This window comes from Bombyx mandarina, chromosome 16 (genome assembly GCF_030267445.1).
Source record: "Bombyx mandarina strain Sakado chromosome 16, ASM3026744v2".
NCBI classification, from domain to species: Eukaryota; Metazoa; Arthropoda; class Insecta; order Lepidoptera; family Bombycidae; genus Bombyx; species Bombyx mandarina.
Window position 1 is genome coordinate 5,734,131 of NC_143222.1, and position 22,444 is coordinate 5,756,574.

The window sequence follows — 22,444 nt, forward strand, 5'->3', positions numbered from 1 at the left end:
TTTAACAATGTTCTGAGTCTAATAGTGGCATTTGTATTTTCTAATAAATTTATATTAAAATCACCACAAATAAAAACATGTTTATTAGAAACAGAAAGCTTTAATAAAACACTTTCCATTATATTTTCAAAAAAATCATATAACGAATTCGGGGGCCTGTACACACTTACAACAATGAATCGCTCAAGCTCTACACATGCCATTTCAATAATCCGTTCCACAGAGAGGCTCACAATGTCTCTACGTTCCTTACATTTATAATCTTTATTAACAATGATCAGTGAGCCACCTCGTATAGCATTCTCTCTGCAGAAGGAACTTACAACCTGGTGATTTTTAAAATTACAATTTAATTCATATTTTTTAAGCCAATGTTCAGTAACTCATAGAACATTGACTTTATTATAATCTAGGAGCAAATCAAGTTCAAGTTCTTTACCCATCAAACCTTGTAAGTTCTGATGCACCAGGTTGATCACAGTTGTTTTCAAAGAAATATTATTTGTTGATGGGCTGTGTCCAGATAAATCATATTTACTGCAAGAGGTAAACTCTGTTGTCTTAGTAATTAATTTAAAGTACTTGGAACGGATTCCAAATTAATAGATGTCATATTTTTTTTCTGCTCAAAAGAAGCAGTAGGTTGATTAGCCAAATTTATGGCTAGATAAATGTGTAAAAAATAATGTAGCGAGTTTGCTACTTGTCTAAAATTGTAGCTACCTAAATAGAATTTGTTAGGTTTTGTCATAATAATACATTTATTTTTTATCATGCAATTAATGTCAATAGTATAAAATATATTTTCTGATTTGCATGGTGTCATGACATAATAATTATTAACATTAGAAATTGTCTGCATGAAATCATTAATGCAATGTCTGATTTTATTTTCTGCTGGCATACTCTGAATAAATGGAAATGCAAACATGATGATCTTTTTCACCTGTAGTGTTAATAATTGATTTATTTGATATTTTATATCTCTTATATCTGCATTTCCCCTTCTCCCAATCATTATGATTATTGTTGTGTTAGGGCAATGAGTCACATTTAAAATTTTATTGAGTATGTGGGTACATGAAGCCCCAGGCATACAATAATTTATGACAGATTGTCCCAAACACAGATCATTCAGCGCTACACCCATATTTTTCCCTAGTTCATCACTGAATATTTTAATAATGTTTTTAGTAAGCGCAGGTTTCATTATATTGTTTACAACGGGCTTAGAGGTAGAACTAGAAAATTGATTTTGACTATTGGAACAGTCTGGTACTGGAGAACCTGATATAGAGCAATGGCATTTACAATTAGCAAGCTTCGGGTTTAAATGTGTAATAACCGTGGTTTATTAACTGTTTAATATCTGTGACAGTGCACAAATGTGGGAAAATGAAACAAAGCCGCTGGACGTAACTTCTCGGGATCCTGCAAAAAGTCCACTGAAAATATCTCAGTAAATGACCACCATTTTACTGAGATTATATTTCATCCCATATCATCTCATCTCATTTCATTTAATTTCATCCCAGTTGATTGATGTCTCAAATTAATCATCTTCAGTTCATTTAACTTCATATTATCATTTTGCATTAAAGTATCCCATATTATATCATTTCATCTCATTTCAATTCATATCATGTCATGTTTCATATTATTAATCAACTTCAATTCATTTCATAGTATCATATTTCATAAAATAAAATAAAATATATAAAAGATTAAGCTGTATGGTACGACACCTTTGCCTTTCCATTTGGATAAATAAAACTACTACTACTACTATGGCTATGATACCTACTTATTAAGTGTATAATCTATGGTTGCCATCATAGATTATACACTTAATATATTTGAGAGTTGCCATATTGAAGAAAAAAAAATTGTTTATGTTGTGATTAAGCACATATGTACATATTGGGATATTAATATTAAATGTATCAGGGGAATTAGTGTTTCATAAATAGGTGAAATTTGGCTTGTGGCCAAAAATTTTTTTTAATTAGAAAATAGCAAAGGACATACTTACTTATATAGATTAAGCAGATCGGCCGTTATTTATATAAGCATGAAAAAGGTGGGCTAATCGTAACTATTCAAATTAAGTCCTTAGTAAACATTTTTATTAAATGTAATGGGTTTTAGAGTCAGGAATCTTCTACATCGAAAAATCAAGAACCTATAACTGCATTTTTCAAAAATTCAGATGGTCCTAATAATGTCGCAATATCCAGAAAAACTAATTATTTACCATCTGCGAAAAGAAAGGCTACGTGCCTCGATAATGATCACTTAATCTCGCAGCCAGTTAAACTTAAATTAATGAATAAAGAAAGAGATACGAATAAGAAATTAAAGCAAATTAAAATAGAAACTAAAGATCCTTCAAAACGTAAGTAACGTTATCATTTAGTAAGTTCGGTTAATACGGAATCTGCTGACAGCCTGGAATAGAAAACTACAATAATTTTGTACTCTTTACACAAAAATATTTGCAAAATATCTTATAGGATTTCTTACTCTGCTGGAAAAACTTTAAAACACAACTATTAGGTACACACGTTCTATTTTGCTTTATTCAGATTTGGGCTTAAAATATTCAAATTTCAGTGTGTTAAATCGTAACCCTTAAAGATCTAACCCGTGAAGATGTAATGACCTAAAGGATAAGTGTCCAGTGCATTTGTATGTGGTAATGTAACTATGTGCAAATCTCGCAGGCAGGTACCAATTGTTCTAATGAAACATGTACTTAACAATTGTTCACGATTTACTTCCACAGAGAAGGAAGAATGTTGTGTAATAAAAATCAAATCAAAATAAAAACATTACTTACCGAAAGTGAAATTGTTAAAATTTTTTTTTAAATCAAGAAATATCATTTAAGTAAAAAGAATGCTCCTAAAGTAGAATGCTTTGATTTTTAAAGCTAGAAGATTGATGAATTTTTGTGAAAATCGTGCTTAGGTCTCAGTGAGTGTAACAGAAATGAGACAGTTCAATTCTATTTCTGCGTAAAGTATGCTACATACTTTTAAAAAAAAAGTTTCAGTGTTTCCCTTGAAACCTTAATGTTATTTTACCAAAAAATTATATCCTTTAATTGATCATGTATTTACAGAACTTGAACATTCTCCAGTGTTCAACAGTTTACCTGATATATCAAATTTACAATGTGACACATTTGACAAAAAAGATATTGAACAAGATGATGTAAGTGATGTTTTCAATGATGATTGGGAGCACGAAGAGGATGCAGTAAGCATTTTAGTACTTAATTACTAATAATACCTAGTTCAACAAATAACATTAATAATAATCTATTAGAAAGTCTGATATGTTTGACTCCCAGCTAAAGACATTGTGGTCGTAGGACTTAATACCTCATAGCCCACGGACAGTTAAATAGTCAGCATGGAGCTCACAGAAAACACAATTTGACCTATAAGATAATATGAAATAACTTGTTTGCAAACCTGAGCTATTAAAAAAAAAAGTTTTTTTAATTATTTAGTATTGGTTAATTTTTAATTTTCTTAAGTGTATTCTTTTATCTACTTTTATATAAGTTTTTTAATTTCCAGGCAGCCTTTGACAATTTAAATCTGAATAAAATGCAGAGATGTGAGGTAATCAGTTTGAAAAATCATGAAAACAAAATGGAACTTTTTTTAAAGAGCGGTGAAATGACTGGCACTTGTTTTGTTGAAGGGATATGGTTAATATTTATTTGTATTATTATTTTCAATTAAGGATCATGATCATTCTTGATTCAAAAATGTGCTGTTTAGCCCCTGAGCTCTGGTGGGCTTTGAGCTGGTTCACGAATACCTGTTAAACATATTAATCCAAACTTCTTCTTGGTAAATTTAAAAGTTATTCTACTGATTGGGCGCATGTATATCTTATGCAAGAGTTCACTGGTTTCACGCAGTAGGTACTTTGGTAAGTGTTGATTAAGTGTAAAACAAAAACTACAACATCCTGAAAGAAATATAATAATAGTTTCATATGCCCTATGCACAAATTGAAATTATTTAATCACATAGATAAAGTAAAGTTGACTTCAAACAATTGCTGAACAGTTCTTAGCAGAGGGAAGCAGTACTTCACTCTTGTACAAAGACCTATGTTTTAGAAAGCTACTTCCACTATTTAATTGATAGTTCTGATGTAATGAAAATTTGGAAATTTGGTATTTGGGAAGTTTACTCATCTGCCTTATATTAAAACTAGACTGTAAATGAAACTTGTGTTCTGAGTAAAAGTTCTTAGTTTGGTGATGGTAGGGCGTCTTGTGAGCTCACATGCGTAGGTACCACCACTCTGCCTGTTTCTGCCATGAAGCAGTAATGTCTTTCGGTTTGAAGGATGCAGCAGCTCTTGTACTATAAAAACTGAAGCTTAGAGCTCATGACAAGGTGGGGGCAATCACAGTTTGCATATTTATTTATTTAGTTAGTCATTTCTTAATACAGTAATGATATACAATGACATACAAAATAATATAATACATATAATGATCGATTTATTTTTGAGGATGGGAACCCTTAATATTTCTCAATCAATTCAATATTGTAATAATTTGTCTGCTATATATATAAATGATGGTTATGTGTTTTATTTTCAGGAAATCAATACCTTTGAGTCCAGGCGATATAATCAGTGTGATTGCAGTTAAAAATGAAACGGGGCAACATTATTTAAACGACACAACTGGGCTGCTCATCCTCCGGCCGGACCACTTGATATCGAGCACGAGTGTTGTGGCTGGAGTGTTTTGTAAGCGAAAAGCTGTACTCCAAGAGAGATGGAGAGGAATAGACTCTGCCAATACGGCGGTGAGTTTTTTTGTATTGACAGCGTGCACGGGCGACCTAGCTCACGGCACATCTAGTGTTTTTTTTTTATTGCCCTTGTAGGCAGACGAGCATACGGCCTACCCGATGGTGAGTGGTTACCGTCGCCCATGGACTTCAGCAATGCCAGGGGCAGAGCCAAGCCGCTGCCTACCGCAGAAGCCGCTGCCTACCGCGTAAAGTAATTGTCAGAGCACATAGACATCTCTAAGTGAATGACGCGAACATCAAGTCTCGTTAATGTTGAATAATGGCTGTCTCAATATTCACTTAGGAATTATCACCAATGCTGGTGACGTTGTACTAACAAATCATAAAGTCTTGCTCGTCTGTGAACAAACATCTTGTATGGAAACTTTACATATAACAGTTGTGTTATACTAGTGGCACTCGAGCCCTGTAAGTCTGGCGGAGCATCAGCAGCTGGGTGACGACGATGGATCATTGTCAGTTTTTTATAAAAAAAAATTATACTCCTCTTGACGAGTAAATGATCTCACGTCTCATTGAAAATGGACACCTAGAAGATTTTTAGGTCATGTTCGCACGAACATGTTAGCCCCAGATCTTCAAAATACATAAAAATACTCTATAGATTTTATTATTACTAGCTGTACCCGTCTGCTTCACTGGGCATTAAAATTAACATTATTATTACTCAACCCCACAAAGATTCTCATCGCCCCCGCAACTGGTGTAGGGAGTCCAACACTCATATAAATATTAGCCTATCCATTAAGTACATGTATTTTCTACATGGATACCAAGTTTCAAATCAATGGGATGCATGGTTCAGTAGTTATAACGGAACATCCGTAAAAACCACTGTAGATTTATATATTAGTATAGATCAACCATATCGTCCATATCCTATAAAGTCCTAATCATATCCCATAACAATTAAAGTTTTTCTGTTACTGTAGATGACAATTGGAATAATGGTACATGAACTAGTACAAAAGGCTCTGACACAACAAATATCAGATATAACTCAGTTACGCTTAGAAGCTGATAGAATGATAAGGGAGTCCATACAGATGTTGTACGATGCGGGGATGACCGAGGAGGAGACACGGACAAGCATGCAGTGCTACATACAGCCTCTCAACGATTTCATGAAGAGCTATGTCGTTTCCAAGGCCAGCCATGGAATTGTGAGTAATTTAATACAACCTAATTCTTGAACTCGCCGAAGACTAAATGTACACTGATTTAAATAATTGTTTTTTAGAACAGACTTTCACAACCTCGTCTTAAAAATGTTTCAATAAATAAAATTACACTCTGGTTTCAGTGATATAATTATTTTACTTTTCATAAAAGCACGAACAGTAAACATAACGTTATTTACTTTTCTAAAAATTTTATGTAGATTTGAATCAATTTAAAACATTTATCACACAGATGCAGAATAACAAAGAAAACTGGAACGGTCATATTGATAAAGTTTTGGATATAGAAGAAAATATATGCTGTCCACAATTAGGACTGAAAGGGAAGATCGATGCCACTTTGCAAGTTACTGTACCTGAAAAAAATGGTGGGGTCAAGTTTTTTTTTTTTTTTTAAATAGATAGGAGGTATTTAAATTAAAACTAGCTATAAGTTGTGACGCTAATAATACTAGGCACATAGAGCGGAACTGCTGACGTACAGCTAACGAATTTTAAATTACATTCGATCTATGAGCACACTGTGATGCTGAGTCTATTGCAGATTTATGGAAAGCGGTAAATGCCTAGGTTATATGTATGACCTAATATGTATAATAATATATACCTGATACACATATAGTGGTGTCTGTGACTTGACTTGATTTAGGTATTATGTCAGTACTTCATTAGTAGGAAGACGAAAAGATACATTCTATTATTTTTAACTTTTCATAAATATCCTCGAGGCTCAATTTGGTATTAAATTGTTACCAAAATTATACAATACAATAAGTGACTTACAACTAAATGTGCCATTAATGTTAACTTTGTCAACTTTGTAATAACATGGTAACTTTGTCACTTGAATCCGGTGTTTTGAAATCAGAGTATTGTTAACAAAAATGTTTTTTTAAGTATCTAGTGTGGTATGATTCAACGTTAAGACATATGATTGCTTCGTTCAGAATGACTTCTATCATTATGCTGCCATCTTCTTTTTCTAAATTCTTGTGTTTGTGATAATCCACACCTGATATGCGATTTATTTTCCCAGGTTTCCAGAAAGCCATAGTTCCTTTAGAGTTGAAAAGTGGAAAGGCATCTGTGTCGGCAGAACATCGCGGCCAGCTCGTAATGTATGGAATGATGCTGAGCTTACACAGAAACGAAGACCCCACTGTGGCTTTACAACGTGGACTGTTGCTTTATTTGAGGTAATTTTTAGCGTACAGAATATATACTAGATGAAGTAAGTAGAAGTTATAATTGAAGATGAAGTTTAGCATTAGGAGTGGATTTATGTCGTATATTAGACGACTAAATGCTATTTTGTAACGAACGACGAATGAATAGGCCTACGAATGTATAGTAACTTGCAAAGGTCATTATGGATCCTCCCGATCCATTAACGGTGCTTTTAGGTACCACAAGCACCGGTCACCCTCCTCGTCGAACCCGTCGCTTGCTACGAAGGGCTCGACGAGCGAATTAACCCATAGACACAGCCCACTGAGTTTCTCACCGGATCTTCTCAGTGGGTCGCGTTTCCGATCCGGTGGTAGATTCTGCGAAGTACTGCTCTTGCTAGGGACAGTGTTAGCATCACTCCGGTTTGAGCCCCGTGAGCTCACCTACACGTTAGGGTGAAGCTGAAATAGCCTCTCAAGGCTATCAGCATAGGTAGAAAAAAAAAAGATAGTAATCCATGTAATCGTGCGGACGTGCGCTGTACGTCATAAGAATAATTAAAATTTCGATGAGTATCATCATATTTACAGAGACAAAGTAGACGTGAGGGAGGTTAACTGTGGATACCCAGAGAGGCGCGACTTGGTAATGCTGAGGAATCAGTTAGTTGAAAATCTCGCTTCGGATCCCAAAGATCCAGATCCAGGTTAGATAGATATTGATATCTTCTACTCTAATAACTCAAATCTTGCCGATTAAATTATAGTTTTAAGTACAGTATGATCATGCTGAGATTCATTTGAGATACAAGGTAGGTTCTACTTCTTTGAGGAGTAGGTATCTAAATAAGATAAATATGATATTTTCAGAACAGTTAACTGATATTGAAGATGCCTCATTTTTACTTCAGCAAAAGCTACCAGAACCGATCAATCATGAGAGAGCATGCACTAAATGTCCGTACTTATCCATTTGTTCTGTGCATTTGTGGTAAGCGATACAATATCTTGTTACATTAACTTAGTAATTTATACTTCTAACTATACTTGAGACTACTTAACACCAGGTGGGCTGTGAGCTCGTACACCCATCTAAGCAATAAAAAAAAAATCTATTGCACATATGACTGTAATGAATGTACATGAATGTAAATGAATGTACAATTCCAGGCTTTGACATTCGATAAGAATATGCTTTCTGGAAGATACTTTTAATGGTGAATTGGGTTTGACGAATCAAAAAAGTAGATTGAAAAAATACGAGATAATTTATCGACGTTTACGGTTGACGCCATTAAGTGTTATACTAACATTGTCTATAAAGTGATCGGCGGTTCCGTTATTGCCAGATGATGTACATTGTGAAAACCTTATTGTTCCAGAAAAGCTTGCGCTGGCATGTTTTCCACGCATATTTGTTTTAGGGCCTCGCAGATTGCTAAATTTATAAGGTTCACTGTCGTTTTGCAATGTAAATGTGAACCTCATCACCAAATAATCACAAAAAAAATCATATTCACGTGATTTATTTCGCAAAAACTTTAAAACACATGGCTCGTAATGGGAACGGTCAAAATGCGAGCGCAGAATATTGTTCCATATTTACTAGTGTACAATATCTAAGTTAGGAGACGACGGAGTAAAAACTATTTGCTGGGCTCTCGTTGGTTGAAGAAATTTGTCTTTTTTAGGTATTCGGGAGGCCCAACAGTCTCTGAAAATCATCCGCTGTCAAAGTTACAAGGCCAAGCACTAGGACACTTATCCAAAGATCACATAAAATATTTCTTTCATTGGACTGCTTTACTTAAGATGGAAGAGAAATTTCAAACGAATTCATCACCTTTACAGGCCTTGTGGACTGAGAGTGCTGAAAAAAGGTTAAGTATTGTAAAACAAAGCATAGCTTTAGAATTGATACAACGATAAAATACTGTAATACATAAAACATATTTTACATCTAAGTTGATCTGGCTCCGGATCTCCGTAGAAAAATGAGAATTTTCTTATAACAACAAAACGTGTTCATGTTAGCTTATAAGTATGTACGTAAAACTGATGAATGACGATGCTAATATAATATTAACAAAAAATAATTTATTGCGAATTTAGTGACATACCCATCCACATTTGACGTTTTTTTTTGTGTGTATGTTATTCTAAATTTGATATAATGCTTAACGTTCCAACAATAAAATATAGTTAATAATATGAAACGAATTAAGTGACAATGCAATATTTATTTGTAGAGAAAAAAGAGGGACTTGCATTCCCAATCTCAAAATAAAGACAGTGGAGCAATCGGGTGAAAAACATCTTCACGTATTTCGACGTTCAGGTAATTCTTTATGTTAATGTTTTTTGTCGATATTAATTTAGTTAAAAAACTTATTTTATTATTCTAAAAGCACTGTACTTACCGTTCGCCTGATGTTTAATTATTATTATTATTATTATTATATTCTTTATTTCAGATAATGATCCATATAAATGTTAGTAACAGTTATTTCTTAAAAATAAGTTAGTAAGGATATAGTAATAAAAGAAAACAACAACATACATACTACATAAGATTGCAATAGCTGCATTACGAGAAAATTTTGTGGACCTCTGCAATGTTTTCAGAAAAGGTCCATCTAATCTAGAGAATGGTTAAAGGTTACCGCAATGAGTCTGTCCGTCCATCAAAGCAATAAATAAATAAAACCATGTATTTCGCATCGTGAATATCGCTACCCATCTCCAGGCTTGAAATACAAATAAAATAGTAAGTCTCGGAAACCGGACGCATGACTGCTCCGCGGCCCGCGGCAGAATAGTCAGGACGGCCGTACCTACCCGTCCGGACTAACTACTAATGCTTCCAATTTTTATTGCACTGGCTTTTGTATGAGTTTTTTATATGATGCTAATAAAATTATGACATCGGCAGACAGAATTTTGAAGTTGTCGTGGCCTAAGGGATAAGACGTCCGGTGATTTCGTGTTGAGCGATGCACCGCTGTTCGAATCCCAGGCGGGTACCAATTTTTCTAATGAAATACGTACTGAACAAATGTTCACGATTGACTTCCACGGTGAAGGAATATCATCGTGTAATAAAAATGAAACATGCAATAAAAAATAAATAAAAAAAGAGCGCTAACTGTCAAAAGTCTTTTTGAAGTTTATAAAAAGAACTTTTTAAAATTGTAAAATAGAATATATTCCTGTCCAGCCTTTGCGTATAGGTTTATTCACATATCTTTTTAAATAGAATACTAAATTACCTTTCTAACCATATATCACACTTATAGATTAAGCATTGAAATTACTCAAAATATGACCACGTAAGCTGGTGGAATTCTGTTCTACATAATAGACATTAATTTGAGCGTCAACTTGCAAGTCAAGTTTTATTTAGAAAAAAGTGATGTTTACATGCTAAAATAATATCGACGCTTGAAAGGCAAACGTGTCTAAGCGACAATAACTGCTTTGTACATAAATGATAGGCAATAACCGTATTCGATGCGCAAAAAATATATATTTCTAGGTTTATTAATATTATTTCAATCTTACAGTTAGATTCGTTAAAATATAATTTTTTTCAGGTATTTCAACTTTAAATTAGTCTACTGTAAAGTTCACGCATTGTCGCTTAGTCACGTTTGCCTTTCAAGCGTCGATATGTATCAGACATTCAGTTAGACATGTGTAACAGAATAACAGAGTAACAGAATATTCAATGTCGAACATTCCCTAAACCTCTTTTTGAGACGGCACGCACTTTTTCGTCCCACAGTGCGGCGCCCCTACCACGAGCGCATCAGCACATTGACCTTTTCAATGTTATATGAATGTGGTTCCTAAAAGCCAAATTATAACGTTCAAATTCATTAGTAATTTTGATGCAAACTTTTTCACTTTAGGTGTTAGATTAAATAGAGAGAAAGGACCTCAAGAGGGGGAATTCGCAATAGTCAGCATCGACGGCAGACCGTGGGTAGCCGCGGGAGTTGTCAGCTCAGTTAGTAGCGATGAAGTGCAGATACATTTGGAAAGGTAAAATATTAATTGCTTTTAGAATGTCTGTAAACAACAATAAGGCATAGTTTTCATATGACAATGACCAATACAGAAAACTTTCAGACGAATCTCGTGTTGATGATTTATTCAGTACTCATGAAGAGTTTCACTTGTAGTGCTATTAGTCTGATTAAAACTACTAAACTAAAATTAATGGTGATACAGCATCTTGTGATTCTTCACGGGTAGGTACCACCACCCTGCCTATTTTGGCCGTGAAGCATTAACACGTTTCGGTTTGAAGGGTGAAGTTCTTGACGTCTATGGATTGTCACTGCTAAACCCCGGTGGGCCCGGAGCTCGCCCACACGTCACAGCAAAATAAAAATAAAATTCACGACTTTATGGCTTTCTTTATTGTTATTATTTCCGAGGCGTCGAATACTTTTTAGTTTTTTTTAGAGTCGCGAACTGCTGACGAGTCGAACCGTATATAAACCATAAAAGTATTTTTATGTCTACGATTCACGAAGACCGAAGAAAATACTAAATCATAATCATATCTAATTTCGATGCCTGCAATGAACACTACGCTAACTCCAAATTCGTAGGTTTACAGGAGGAGCGTTTAAACGAAAAAAGTTGATAAAATCTTTATTATTGCAGATATATTTATAGTTTTTTTTTTGTGTAACTAGCTGATTTACTCTTGCTTCGATAATGATTTGTAATACTTTTAAAATAGTGAAGCGATTTGCGTGAAAAACGAAAATTTCAAAATTTTGAGTTAGACTAGTGTTCATTGGAGGTATCGATTTTATAAATACGAATTTGCGTGTCACCAATTTTATTTATTTTACAGAGACTTGAGTAAACGTCTTGGCGAAGACACATTGTACCACATCGATTCGTATGAGTCTTATTCAACTATTGTACAAAATCTGTCCAACCTCGGCGTCTTGCTTGAATACAGTGAAAGATCGGAGCGGCTTCGAACGTAAGTATAATTTTGTTGAATATATTTTCGCTCGCTGCATATAGTTTTAACTATCATAAATGCTTAGTCGAGCTGATGGCTTCATTGTTACTACCATAGGATCTAAAGGGCGGTATTTAAAACCCTTATTCTAATGTATCTGAGATTTCAACCTAATCTTGACATATGTAACAGGTGTCTCAGAATGTTTTTCGTTTTTAGATGTTAAATAAAAAACGACAATATTTATTAGAACTCGTTTTATTTATTGTTAAATTAAAGAGCAGTTCTTGAAGTTTATTTTTGAAAAACAACCGTTTGCAAATGCGCACCATTCACTTGTTCACACTCATTTAACATGGAGCTAAAATTTTCAATCATTCGCTGTAGCATCGCTCTTGGAATAAGAGTTGATTTCTTCCGTGATTCTTTGCTTCAAAATATTCAGTTTGGATGGCAATGGATTGTAAACTTTACTTTTTAGGTAGCCCCATAGGAAAAAATCAGCAGGCGTTAAATCAGGGCTCCTCGGTGGCCATTTGATGTCTCCTCGGCGACTTATCACTCTTCCAGGGAATAAATCTTGAAGAGCAGCTAATGAGTCATTTGTAACATGAGAAGTGGCTCTATCTTGCTGGAAAAAGGTGTTGCCATACTGGTTTTGCATTTCTGTGGCCAAAAAAGTCCGGATCATATGGCAGTATCGAGTAGTCAATTCAAAAAGAAAAAACATTCTGAAACACCTTTTATTATGGTATTGACGTTGTGTTGATATCAATATCAAGTTTGTCTAGAGTTCGGTCCATTTTAAATGACAATATTTTTTTTATTTTCAGTTTGATAATAGACAAAACGAAACCTCAGTTTGAGGCGAAGCTACCACGCGAGGTCGGCCGGCTCGGCATCAAGCTCATGCGCTCACTGAACATCGAACAGCAGCGAGCTGTATTAAAAGCACTTTCTGCTCAGGATTACGCACTCCTCCAAGGTCTCCCGGGAACTGGTATATACATATTTATAAATCTTTTTTTTTTTCTTAGTTGTTAAGTGCCATAGATACTATCACTAATTTATATGAAACTGTATAAAATTAACTTACTAATGGTAGGATGACTTGTGAGTCCGCACGGGTAGGTACCACCACCCTGCCTATTTTTTGCCGTGAAGCAGTAATGCGTTTCGGTTTGAAGGGTGGGGCAGCCGTTGTAACTATACTGAGACCTTAGATCTTATATCTCAAGGTGGATGGCGCATTTACCTTGTAGATGTCTATGGGCTCCAGTAACCACTTAACACCAGGTGTGTTGTGAGCTCGTCTATCCATATAAGCAATAAAATAAATAAAATTGATTAGCCAACAAATTTGTATAATTAATATTTCTTTGATTTAGGGAAAACTCAAACCATTTCCGTGCTAATACAAATGCTAGTTGGACTCAAACAAAGAGTACTAGTGACTGCTCACACACACTCGGCGGTCGACACTCTGTTGAGTAGGTGAGTATTAAAGACATCATACACTATGATTTACATTGTTATAAATTGTTATTATTACCCTTCTAGACATATGAGCATACGGTCTACTTGATGGTGAGTGGTTACCGTTCTCATGGACGTCAGCAGTGTACGGGTACAGCCAAACCTCTGTCTACTACTGAGTAGGTACTCTTTACAAGCCTTGTTTGAAGAATGAAAGATTTATATATGTACATGTAACATTTAGAGGTAACATACAAATAAAACAGACTTTATTATATTGCTATTAGCACATATTCGTAAATTCGGAAGTGGATACTAAAAAGAAGAGAGCACCTTATTAAGTAATTACAACTTTCATCATGTGAAGGTCATGATACCGATACATATTGAATTCCATATGATAAAAGAGCAAACATTCTTAAATTAAATCGATTCTTAAACTCGAATTGAACGTTTGCAGATTACCAGAGACTATGAAAGTGATGCGGTTGGGTTCGACGGCACGTGTTGATATAAATCTGCTACATCGCACCGAGAAACAATTAACAGCTTCTTGTCGCACCGTCGAAGAGCTAGCAAGACTGTACGATTCAATGGTAAATTTAAAAGGCAGTATGACATTACAAATATTCATGGATGCGGTTAAGGAGCTTATGGCTTCCCTAATAATAGGTTTTTACCTATGAAGTTCCTGTTTTCGAATACTGGCCATTTGAAGCGAAGTTTATCTATGGCTGACGATAAATTCTAAATTCAAATTAGTTCTGTTTTAAGTTTCGTTTCTCAGTTTCGCTGTATGTATCATGCTACCCCGCTTTAGGAATAGGAAATATGAAAATCTATATAATATATAAAAATGATTTGCTGTTCGTTAGTCTCGTTAAAACTCTAGAACGGCTGGACCGATTTGGATGATTTTGGTCTTGAGTTATTTGTGAAATTCCAGAGAAGTTTTAAAAGGTAGATAAATATGAAAATACTCGAAATTAAATAAAAATAACAGTTTTGTTTTTCTTTTGATGTGTCCCCGTCGGACGGATTCCTTTTGTTCGCTTAAGTTTATTTTATCCAAATCTTTAGGTCTTATATTTATCGATTGAGGCACTACGAAGTCTGCCGGGTCAGCTAGTAGAATAATAATAAATTTTGGATTATTTTATCGGGAATGCAAATACTACGAGTATAAATCAAATCAAATCAAAAAATTTTTATTCAACATAAATGAAAGTACATACTTGTTGAACGTCAAAAGAACTACCGCCAATTCACAAAAACTAGCCTCCGTCCTGAGAAGAATTGGCAAGAAACTCAGCGGGCATGTCTTTTTTTTTTAAATATGAAATTATTATTTATTTATTTTTTAATATTAGATATTTTTATTTAAATAAGATTTTTTACAATGAGTATTATAACGTAACAATTACTACAATATTGAATTGCCCGGAGCGATAAACAAACTTTTAACACGTGATATAACCTCACGTGTAAAAATTGTTTTAGGAAGTCATTGGTGTAACATGCTTGGGGTCCACGCACGCCATACTCTCTAGAACAACGTTCGACATGTGCATTGTTGATGAAGCTACCCAGGTACGTACGGGTAATACCAATACTGATTAATATCCACCACCATATTATATATTATAAATATCTACCAATATTATCTTATTTAATATTTTTGTGGTCAGTCCTTCAGTGTGCTTAGTTTAGAGTTTTTTAACGTTCTCGATAGCGTAACAGTTAACTTCAATTTGTATGGAGTTGGAACGTTTCCCTACGTTTACCGCTAGGGGCGCTGTTCCAACGCCATACAAATTTGAGTTAACTTTTACGCTGTCGAGAACGTTAAAAAACTCTAAAACTAAGCGCATTGTGGTAGTTTATTTTTGTGCCTCTGATACGGGATTCGCGATACCGATTTTTTTTTTGTTTTGTAATTTTTACGGCTTAAAAGTATTAAAATGGGAATTCGAAGCAAAGAAAAGAGACATTTCTTAAGCATTGTGTGATTCTATTGAGTTGATATTTCGATAATGTTCACAACATACTTAAGGGAACGAGCTCAATTTTTAGTGAAATCGTGTTCGGAATAACACAAGATTCACTATATGTATTTATTGGTGGTCGCTTGTTTTCGATTGATTTTTAAATTTTTTGCAGATTTTTTGTATAGTTTTAAGCCACGATTGAGGGCATGCGTGTTAGTGTTTAAAATAGCTTATTTGATTCTGTTCAGGTATTACAGTGCACGGTATTGAGACCGCTGTTTGCTGCTAGAAGATTCTTGCTAGTTGGCGATCCCAAACAACTCCCGCCTATCGTGAAAAGTCGCGCCGCAAGGTACCTATTTGTAGTTTAGGCCGATTAAAAAAAAAAAAAACTGTTCTGTACTACATAACTTACTGAACGCGTTTAGAATTGATTTCATATATAAAAGCCATTTCGGATTTTATCTATGTATTAAAAATATATCACGTATGAAACCGCGGCGCAAATGTATATGTGAGCAATGCGGTAGGTGATTCGTATTTTCATAATGTGTTACTATTTCAAGTACTTTTGTCTAAAACGGGTTGTGTTTAGCGCTCCTCTTCGCTCTGTAGTCTACCGCGTTTCTACTACAAAAGCCTTATTATGACTTTTTTATAGAGTAACGTTTAGTAGAGTAAAGAGTAATCTATAGAGATTAATCTACTAATACTAATCCATTATTCACAATAAACCCTCAATCAATATGGCAGCCGTTCTTCACGGATTCCCCCGTCATCGTTCTCGTCGAACCCGTCGCTTGCTACGAAGGGCTCGACGAGTAAATTAACCCACAGACACAACCCACTGAGTTTCTCGCCGGATCTTCTCATAGGGTCGCGTTTCCGATCCGGTGGTAGATTCTGCGAAGCACGGTTTTTGCTAGGGTTCGTGTTAGCAACGTCGTCTGGTTTGAGCCCCGTGAGCTCACCTACTAGTTAAGGTTACGCTGAAATAGCCTCTCAAGGCTCTCAGCTTAGGTAGGAAAAATAAAACGGATTCCAAGTGTCCGTCGATCACCGGTGCGAGTCGTGCAGTTAATAAGTTGTGTAAAGCTACGATTTTAGGAATGTGGTAAAGCAATTACTCGCATGGTGTTGGGGCAAATCGATTTTTATATTCGACTGTAAATAAATTGTTCCCCAATCCGATTCTCCTCGATAAATCTAGTCCCACACTAGTCTGATTTTGATCTACACGTACCATTTTTTTTATATCTTAATCATAAGGTAATATTACATACCTTGTACTGCAAACACTGCCATTAAAAATTAAGAACTGATTAAAAGAAGCCGGTACATTACGATCACCACGGCTGAAAGCTCTTTCCAATTTTGGTCTTCAAAATTTAAGTTTGACCGCTCAACAACACATGCTAACATTTTCAGGACACCAGTTTTGCTGCTGGAATGTAAATTTTCATTTCTAGTGTAATTAACAGACGAACATCTCTAATAATTACTGTATTTTAACGTGACCTATAATTTTTTTTAGGCGTCTCGGCATGGAAGAGAGTCTGTTCCATAGATTAATGGACGAAGAAGCAACTTGCACCTTGCATCTGCAATATCGCATGAATCAAGCTATAACCGATGTAGCGAATCAAGTAGCTTATGACTCGCTTTTGAAATGTGCCAACGGACAAGTTGCTCTAGCTACACTCAGTATTGATATGCAGGTAAAACTTACAGTACATAAGATATAATGATAACGATATCACGGTCGAATTTATTTAGTAGGTACTCTAGGAATTCGAAGGAGGACCCCGGTCTTCCTCTTCTCCCTGTTCTTCTCTAGAGGCGCCGGAGTCCGACATAACTCGGTCTCTTACCCCCCTCGACCGGGTATCCGTAAATGGATTCCCCAGCGTTAAAAAAGGTACTCTTAATAATTTGTGGGAACAAAGCTGGCATCATAATAATATTATGTAGAACGAATTTATCGAAAGCTACCTTAGACATGAGAAAAATGTTATGTGAGAAAAATGTTATGTTTGTCATTCTTGCTATTCTTCTTGACACTCAGCTTTTGAGAACAAAATAAAAGTAGCCGACGATTTTTACATTTTCAAAGGGCATCACATATGAGTCGACTATTATCAAAGCCGGCAATGTGACTTTTGGACAATTATTGGTAAATCAGAAAAACGAATTATTGACTTTGTATTCTATTGGCAGTCACAAAACTCTTCTGATCGACATCATAGATAAATAACAGGTTAAGTATTAACCTTTATTTAATGCAGGTTTTGAACCGTATTCTTTGAAGGAGACGATTATATTCAAATCAATCTGTATTAACATATCAATAACATTTTTTTGTCCAAATGCACAGATTGCCACCTTTGATAATAGACGACTCATATAATACCGTGAATGCATCGACGTAGATAATAAAGTGGTTAACGTTTTTTTTTTTTATGTCTGTCTCATTCGAAATCTACTACAGGAATGGTAAGTGGTTTGTTAATGAATAAACTTAAACAGTCATGTCATGAGCGGTGATGACCCTCAGTAGTTAACAAGGTCTTAAAGGTTGAGTTCACCGAGCTCATCTACTAGCCCGCGTATAGTTGAAATAGCCCATTAGGCTAACAGTGATTAAGTAGGGGAAAAACGCGATGACCAGTTGCAATTAGGTAGCATCCTTAGCTCGGTTGTCTTCGAAGATTGAAACGAAATATGTAATGTGAAAAACAATGATGTTTTATTAATTAAATATTAATATTTTCATCCACTTGTGATGAATCGCCTAATGTGGACACGACCAAAACATTTTTTCACCACTCAACAATAAATGGTAAATTGTGAGTAACGGTTATTTAAAACTAAAAGCTAAATTGTGGCCTATAAATTTCTATTTGTCGCGGCTTCTCACATATCTAATATGATATCGTGTACTTAGTGCGAATTTCTTAACGTTCTCGATAGCGTAAAAGTTAACACAATTTTGTATGCAGTTGGAACAGCGCCCCTAGCGGCAAACGCAAACGATCCCATTCCATACAAATATGAGCTAACTTTTACGCTATCGAGAAGGTTAAAAACTCGCACTAAGCACATAGAGCAGACGTTTATTTCTTAAACATAAAAAATCTTCGCGTTTCGTAATATGTAGTACCTTTACCCCCTTGCATTTATTTTATATCAGTAATTGAATTTACCTAATAATACAGTCAACAAATATGGTTGGGATATTCATTAGTTTACAGATGCTCCTGACCTTAAAGGTCGGTCATATCAAGGATTGCTAACATTTTTTCAGAAATTATCATCAAAAACGGAATGGTTAAAGAGAGCTTGCAGTCCAGAACCTGAAGACGCTGTATTGTTTTTGGACATGAAATCTACAAATGTGTTTGATTTTGAAAATGAAAGCCGCTCGTGTAGGAACAAAACCGAAGCTTGCCTAGTTCTCGACTTGATGGAATGCTTCAAAGAGGTTACATGTTAAATATATTTTTGTACAGTAAATTTAATTTGATTGAATCAATTAATTGATGTTGACCCGATGCTTGAACTATAAACTCAATGATACCTCAAGATATTGATCTGTCATGTTTTGCTATTAACCTTTCGTCAAGATAGAAAAAAAAATTTGTTTCTTAAAATGTGTAATGGTAGAAACAGATCCAGAATCTCGATACGTACCTAAACCCTATATCCAAACACTCACCCGTGCGGGCTTATAATAAGGCCCACTACCTAATTATGATAGTACTAAACTACTAGCTAAGTAATTCCACAAAAAATTGTTTTTTTTTGTAAATATACTGAGACCTTAGAACTTGTGTCTCAGGGTGGGTGGCGCATTTGCGTTGTAGATGTATATGGGCTCCAGTAACCACTTAACACCAGTTGGGCTGTGAGCTCGTCCCCCATCTAAACAATAAGTTTATATTCGGTAAAAAATATTGTTAAACATATACCATTATTTATTTTCAGGGTGGCGTTTCATCTAAAAATATAGGTATAATAGCACCATATCGCGAACAAGTGTCATTACTGCGCAGGGCATTGGCGCCCTACTCTGTAGAAGTTAACACCGTTGATCAGTTTCAAGGCAGAGACAAATCCATTATAATATATTCGTGTACCAAATGGAATGTAAGCGAAGATCATAAAGTTAAGGTTAGTGAATCAAATAACACCATAAATGTTTTTTTTTAATATCTATTAAATACATTCGGTCTTTAAATGTAGTGTTAGTAGGCATTTGTGGCTAGACTAGTGTCTAATTTGCTTTATTTTGTGATGTGTTGTGTTGCTCTGTATAAGTGAATTAATATTCCATTTCATAGTATAGTAAGCGGCACGTAAGTTGGCAAGGTTTTGGTGTAGTGGGGGGGTAATGTCGCGCATGATGCACATTGCAACAAAAAAATGGTCACTTTTATTGCCCGCATGTAATTTAATTTAATTTTATTTAATTTTTTATTTGCCGTAATTTGTTTTTAAGCCTTTGTGTTTAGAAGAAAGTTAAAGAAAAGAGAGGAATTCGTGAAGTGTATTAGGTGTTATAAATAAAATACAATTAAAAGTTAAGAAGTTTATTTAAAAAAATATACTTAATATTAAAAATTATGTGTCGCCGTCGTCACTATCATTTTCTAATAGTGCTACCCCTTGGATTAAATTTATGGTAGCACCTGAGCTGGTGGAAGGAGTTGGCTCCTCATGGTCGACATAACGAAGAGTCGCTGTCGTCACTGGCGTAAATAATAAAAAGCTCAGTGACTGAATCGACTATATGGTCATTGGTATTTGGCCCTGGCATTGCAAACAAATTTAAAAGAATAACACTCGTAATAAAAACTAAATTTAAAACAATAATAACAACTCGTAACAAAAACTCAATATAAACAAAGGGCTCCTACAACTTAGTAGGCGCATGTGTAATCAGGAGCGAACGGAACGTGGACGCGGTGTGGGAGGGGAGGGTCGACTGATTCACCAATTGTGCGCTCGGAACGGTGCTACGTCTTTCCCCGCGTCCCGCTTGACAACCAAAGAGACCTAAAAAACGACTTCTGCGAATCTTACGACTCTTGCCAAGTTACGTGCCGGGGACTATACGAACGGTTGTTTAATATTTGACCTTTTCCTGGTTTATAATTGTTTTAATAAATATACTAAACATGGAGTTTGAGAATTTACTCGGTCTTCAATGGGCCTGTTAAAGCCACAAGCTCAAACAGCCACGTCCGTGGTTCTATTCCATTTCCGCAGTAGGGCAGCCGTTTTACTTCAAGACTTCGACGTCGTATCTGGCCGTTGATGATGAATTATATTGAGATATACCGTAGTCCTTTAATTTCTGAACTTTTCTGTCAATTTTTTTATTTTTTTTATTGCTTAGATGGGTGGAAGAGCTCACAGCCACCTGGTGTTAAGTGGTTACTGGAGCCCATAGACATCTACAACGCAAATGCGCCACCTACCTTGAGATATAAGTTCTAAAGTCTCAGTATAGTTACAACGGCTGCCCCGCCCTTCAAACCGAAACGCATTACTGCTTCACAGCAGAAATAGGCAGGGTGGTGGTACCTACCTACCCGTGCGGACTCAAGAGGTCCTACCACCAGTAAAAATAGCAATAGCAATAAAGGTGAAATTATATTTGTAATGTTCATTTATTTAATAGGAAGGAGAGATACTGAACGACGAGCGGAGATTAGCTGTGAGCGTGACTCGGGCGAAGCACAAGTTCATTATAGTTGGTAATTCAAAAGCGTTGCATTGCTACGTCCCACTGCAACGGCTGATACGAGCAAGCACTACTGTCAGTCTCAACGATAATATTGTTCAATGTTTGTATCATAAGTATAAAGAAATCATGATATAGTTTGTTTGAATCATTTTAGTATGCTAATAATAAAATATTAAATGCTATTTTCTTGTAGTTTTATTCTCGACTAGTTGACCCGGCAGACTTCGTAGTGCCTCAATCGATAAATGAAAGACCGAAGCTTTTGTATAAAATAAACTTAAAACAAACAAAAGGAATACGTCCGACGTGGGACTCATCAAAGGAAAAACAAAATTGTTATTTTTATTTATTCCCGAGCATTTTCTTATTTATCTACCTTTTAAACCCTACTTTCTCTGGACTCCTACCTATCTTCACAACCACAAATAATTCAAGACCAAAATTAGCCAAATCGGTCCAGCCGTTCTCGAGTTTTAGCGAGACTAACGAACAGCAATTCATTTTTATATAATATATATAGATAGATAGATTAATTACAACGACAAAAAGGATGGTGCTTGATGAGACTCCCTCGTTCCTAAATGTTCTATATCATGATTAAATGTAAGTAAAATAGTTGACGAGAACATGGCAGTAAAGTGGGACTGGGACGTAACTCGCAATAATCGTAATAGTGAATTTTTTTCGGAACAGCACGAGGATGGAGTGCCCGGCTACATTTGTAAACATTAACCTACGCAATCCCACTCACATATTAGTAGACAAAATGAATAATTTTCATTTTCTTTAACATATTTAATATAAACTAATATTATAAAGCTGAAGAGTTTGTTTGAACGCGCTAATCTCAGGAACTACTGGTCCGATTTAAAAAATCTTTCAGTGTTAGATAGCCCATTTATCGAGGAAGGCTATAGGCTATAATCTCGCTAAGACCAATGCAAGCGGAGCACCAATAATGAATGTTTCAAAATCGAGGTTTTAATCCCTTTTGCGAGCTTCCACTGCGTGCGGAAACGGTTAAAGTTTCGTTAAAGTAAT

General features: G+C 35.3%; 1 protein-coding gene across 1 annotated transcript; it reads left to right on the forward strand.

Moving 5' to 3' along the window:
- Positions 1-1,813: 1,813 nt before the first annotated feature.
- Dna2 (DNA replication helicase/nuclease 2) lies at positions 1,814-21,585 on the forward strand. The gene is made up of 23 exons (XM_028179509.2): positions 1,814-2,080; positions 2,149-2,395; positions 3,125-3,261; positions 3,588-3,721; positions 4,634-4,844; positions 5,786-6,016; positions 6,267-6,402; positions 7,071-7,230; positions 7,795-7,910; positions 8,074-8,194; positions 8,895-9,083; positions 9,453-9,541; positions 11,115-11,247; positions 12,074-12,208; positions 13,024-13,190; positions 13,579-13,684; positions 14,127-14,262; positions 15,167-15,256; positions 15,903-16,006; positions 17,189-17,372; positions 18,959-19,135; positions 19,639-19,824; positions 21,338-21,585. The coding sequence occupies exons 1-23, from the start codon at positions 2,072-2,074 to the stop codon at positions 21,536-21,538; spliced, it is 3,399 nt and encodes a 1,132-aa protein (XP_028035310.2). The 5' UTR covers positions 1,814-2,071; the 3' UTR covers positions 21,539-21,585.
- The last annotated feature ends 859 nt before the right edge of the window (positions 21,586-22,444 follow it).

What these genes read in the sequence shown, in the direction of transcription:
- Dna2 (XM_028179509.2), top strand. An exon ending in ACTGAGAGTGCTGAAAAAAG is followed by an intron (nt 9,084 to 9,452) that starts GTTAAGTATTGT and finishes ATTTATTTGTAG; the next exon opens with AGAAAAAAGAGGGACTTGCA. An exon ending in TCACGTATTTCGACGTTCAG is followed by an intron (nt 9,542 to 11,114) that starts GTAATTCTTTAT and finishes TTTTCACTTTAG; the next exon opens with GTGTTAGATTAAATAGAGAG.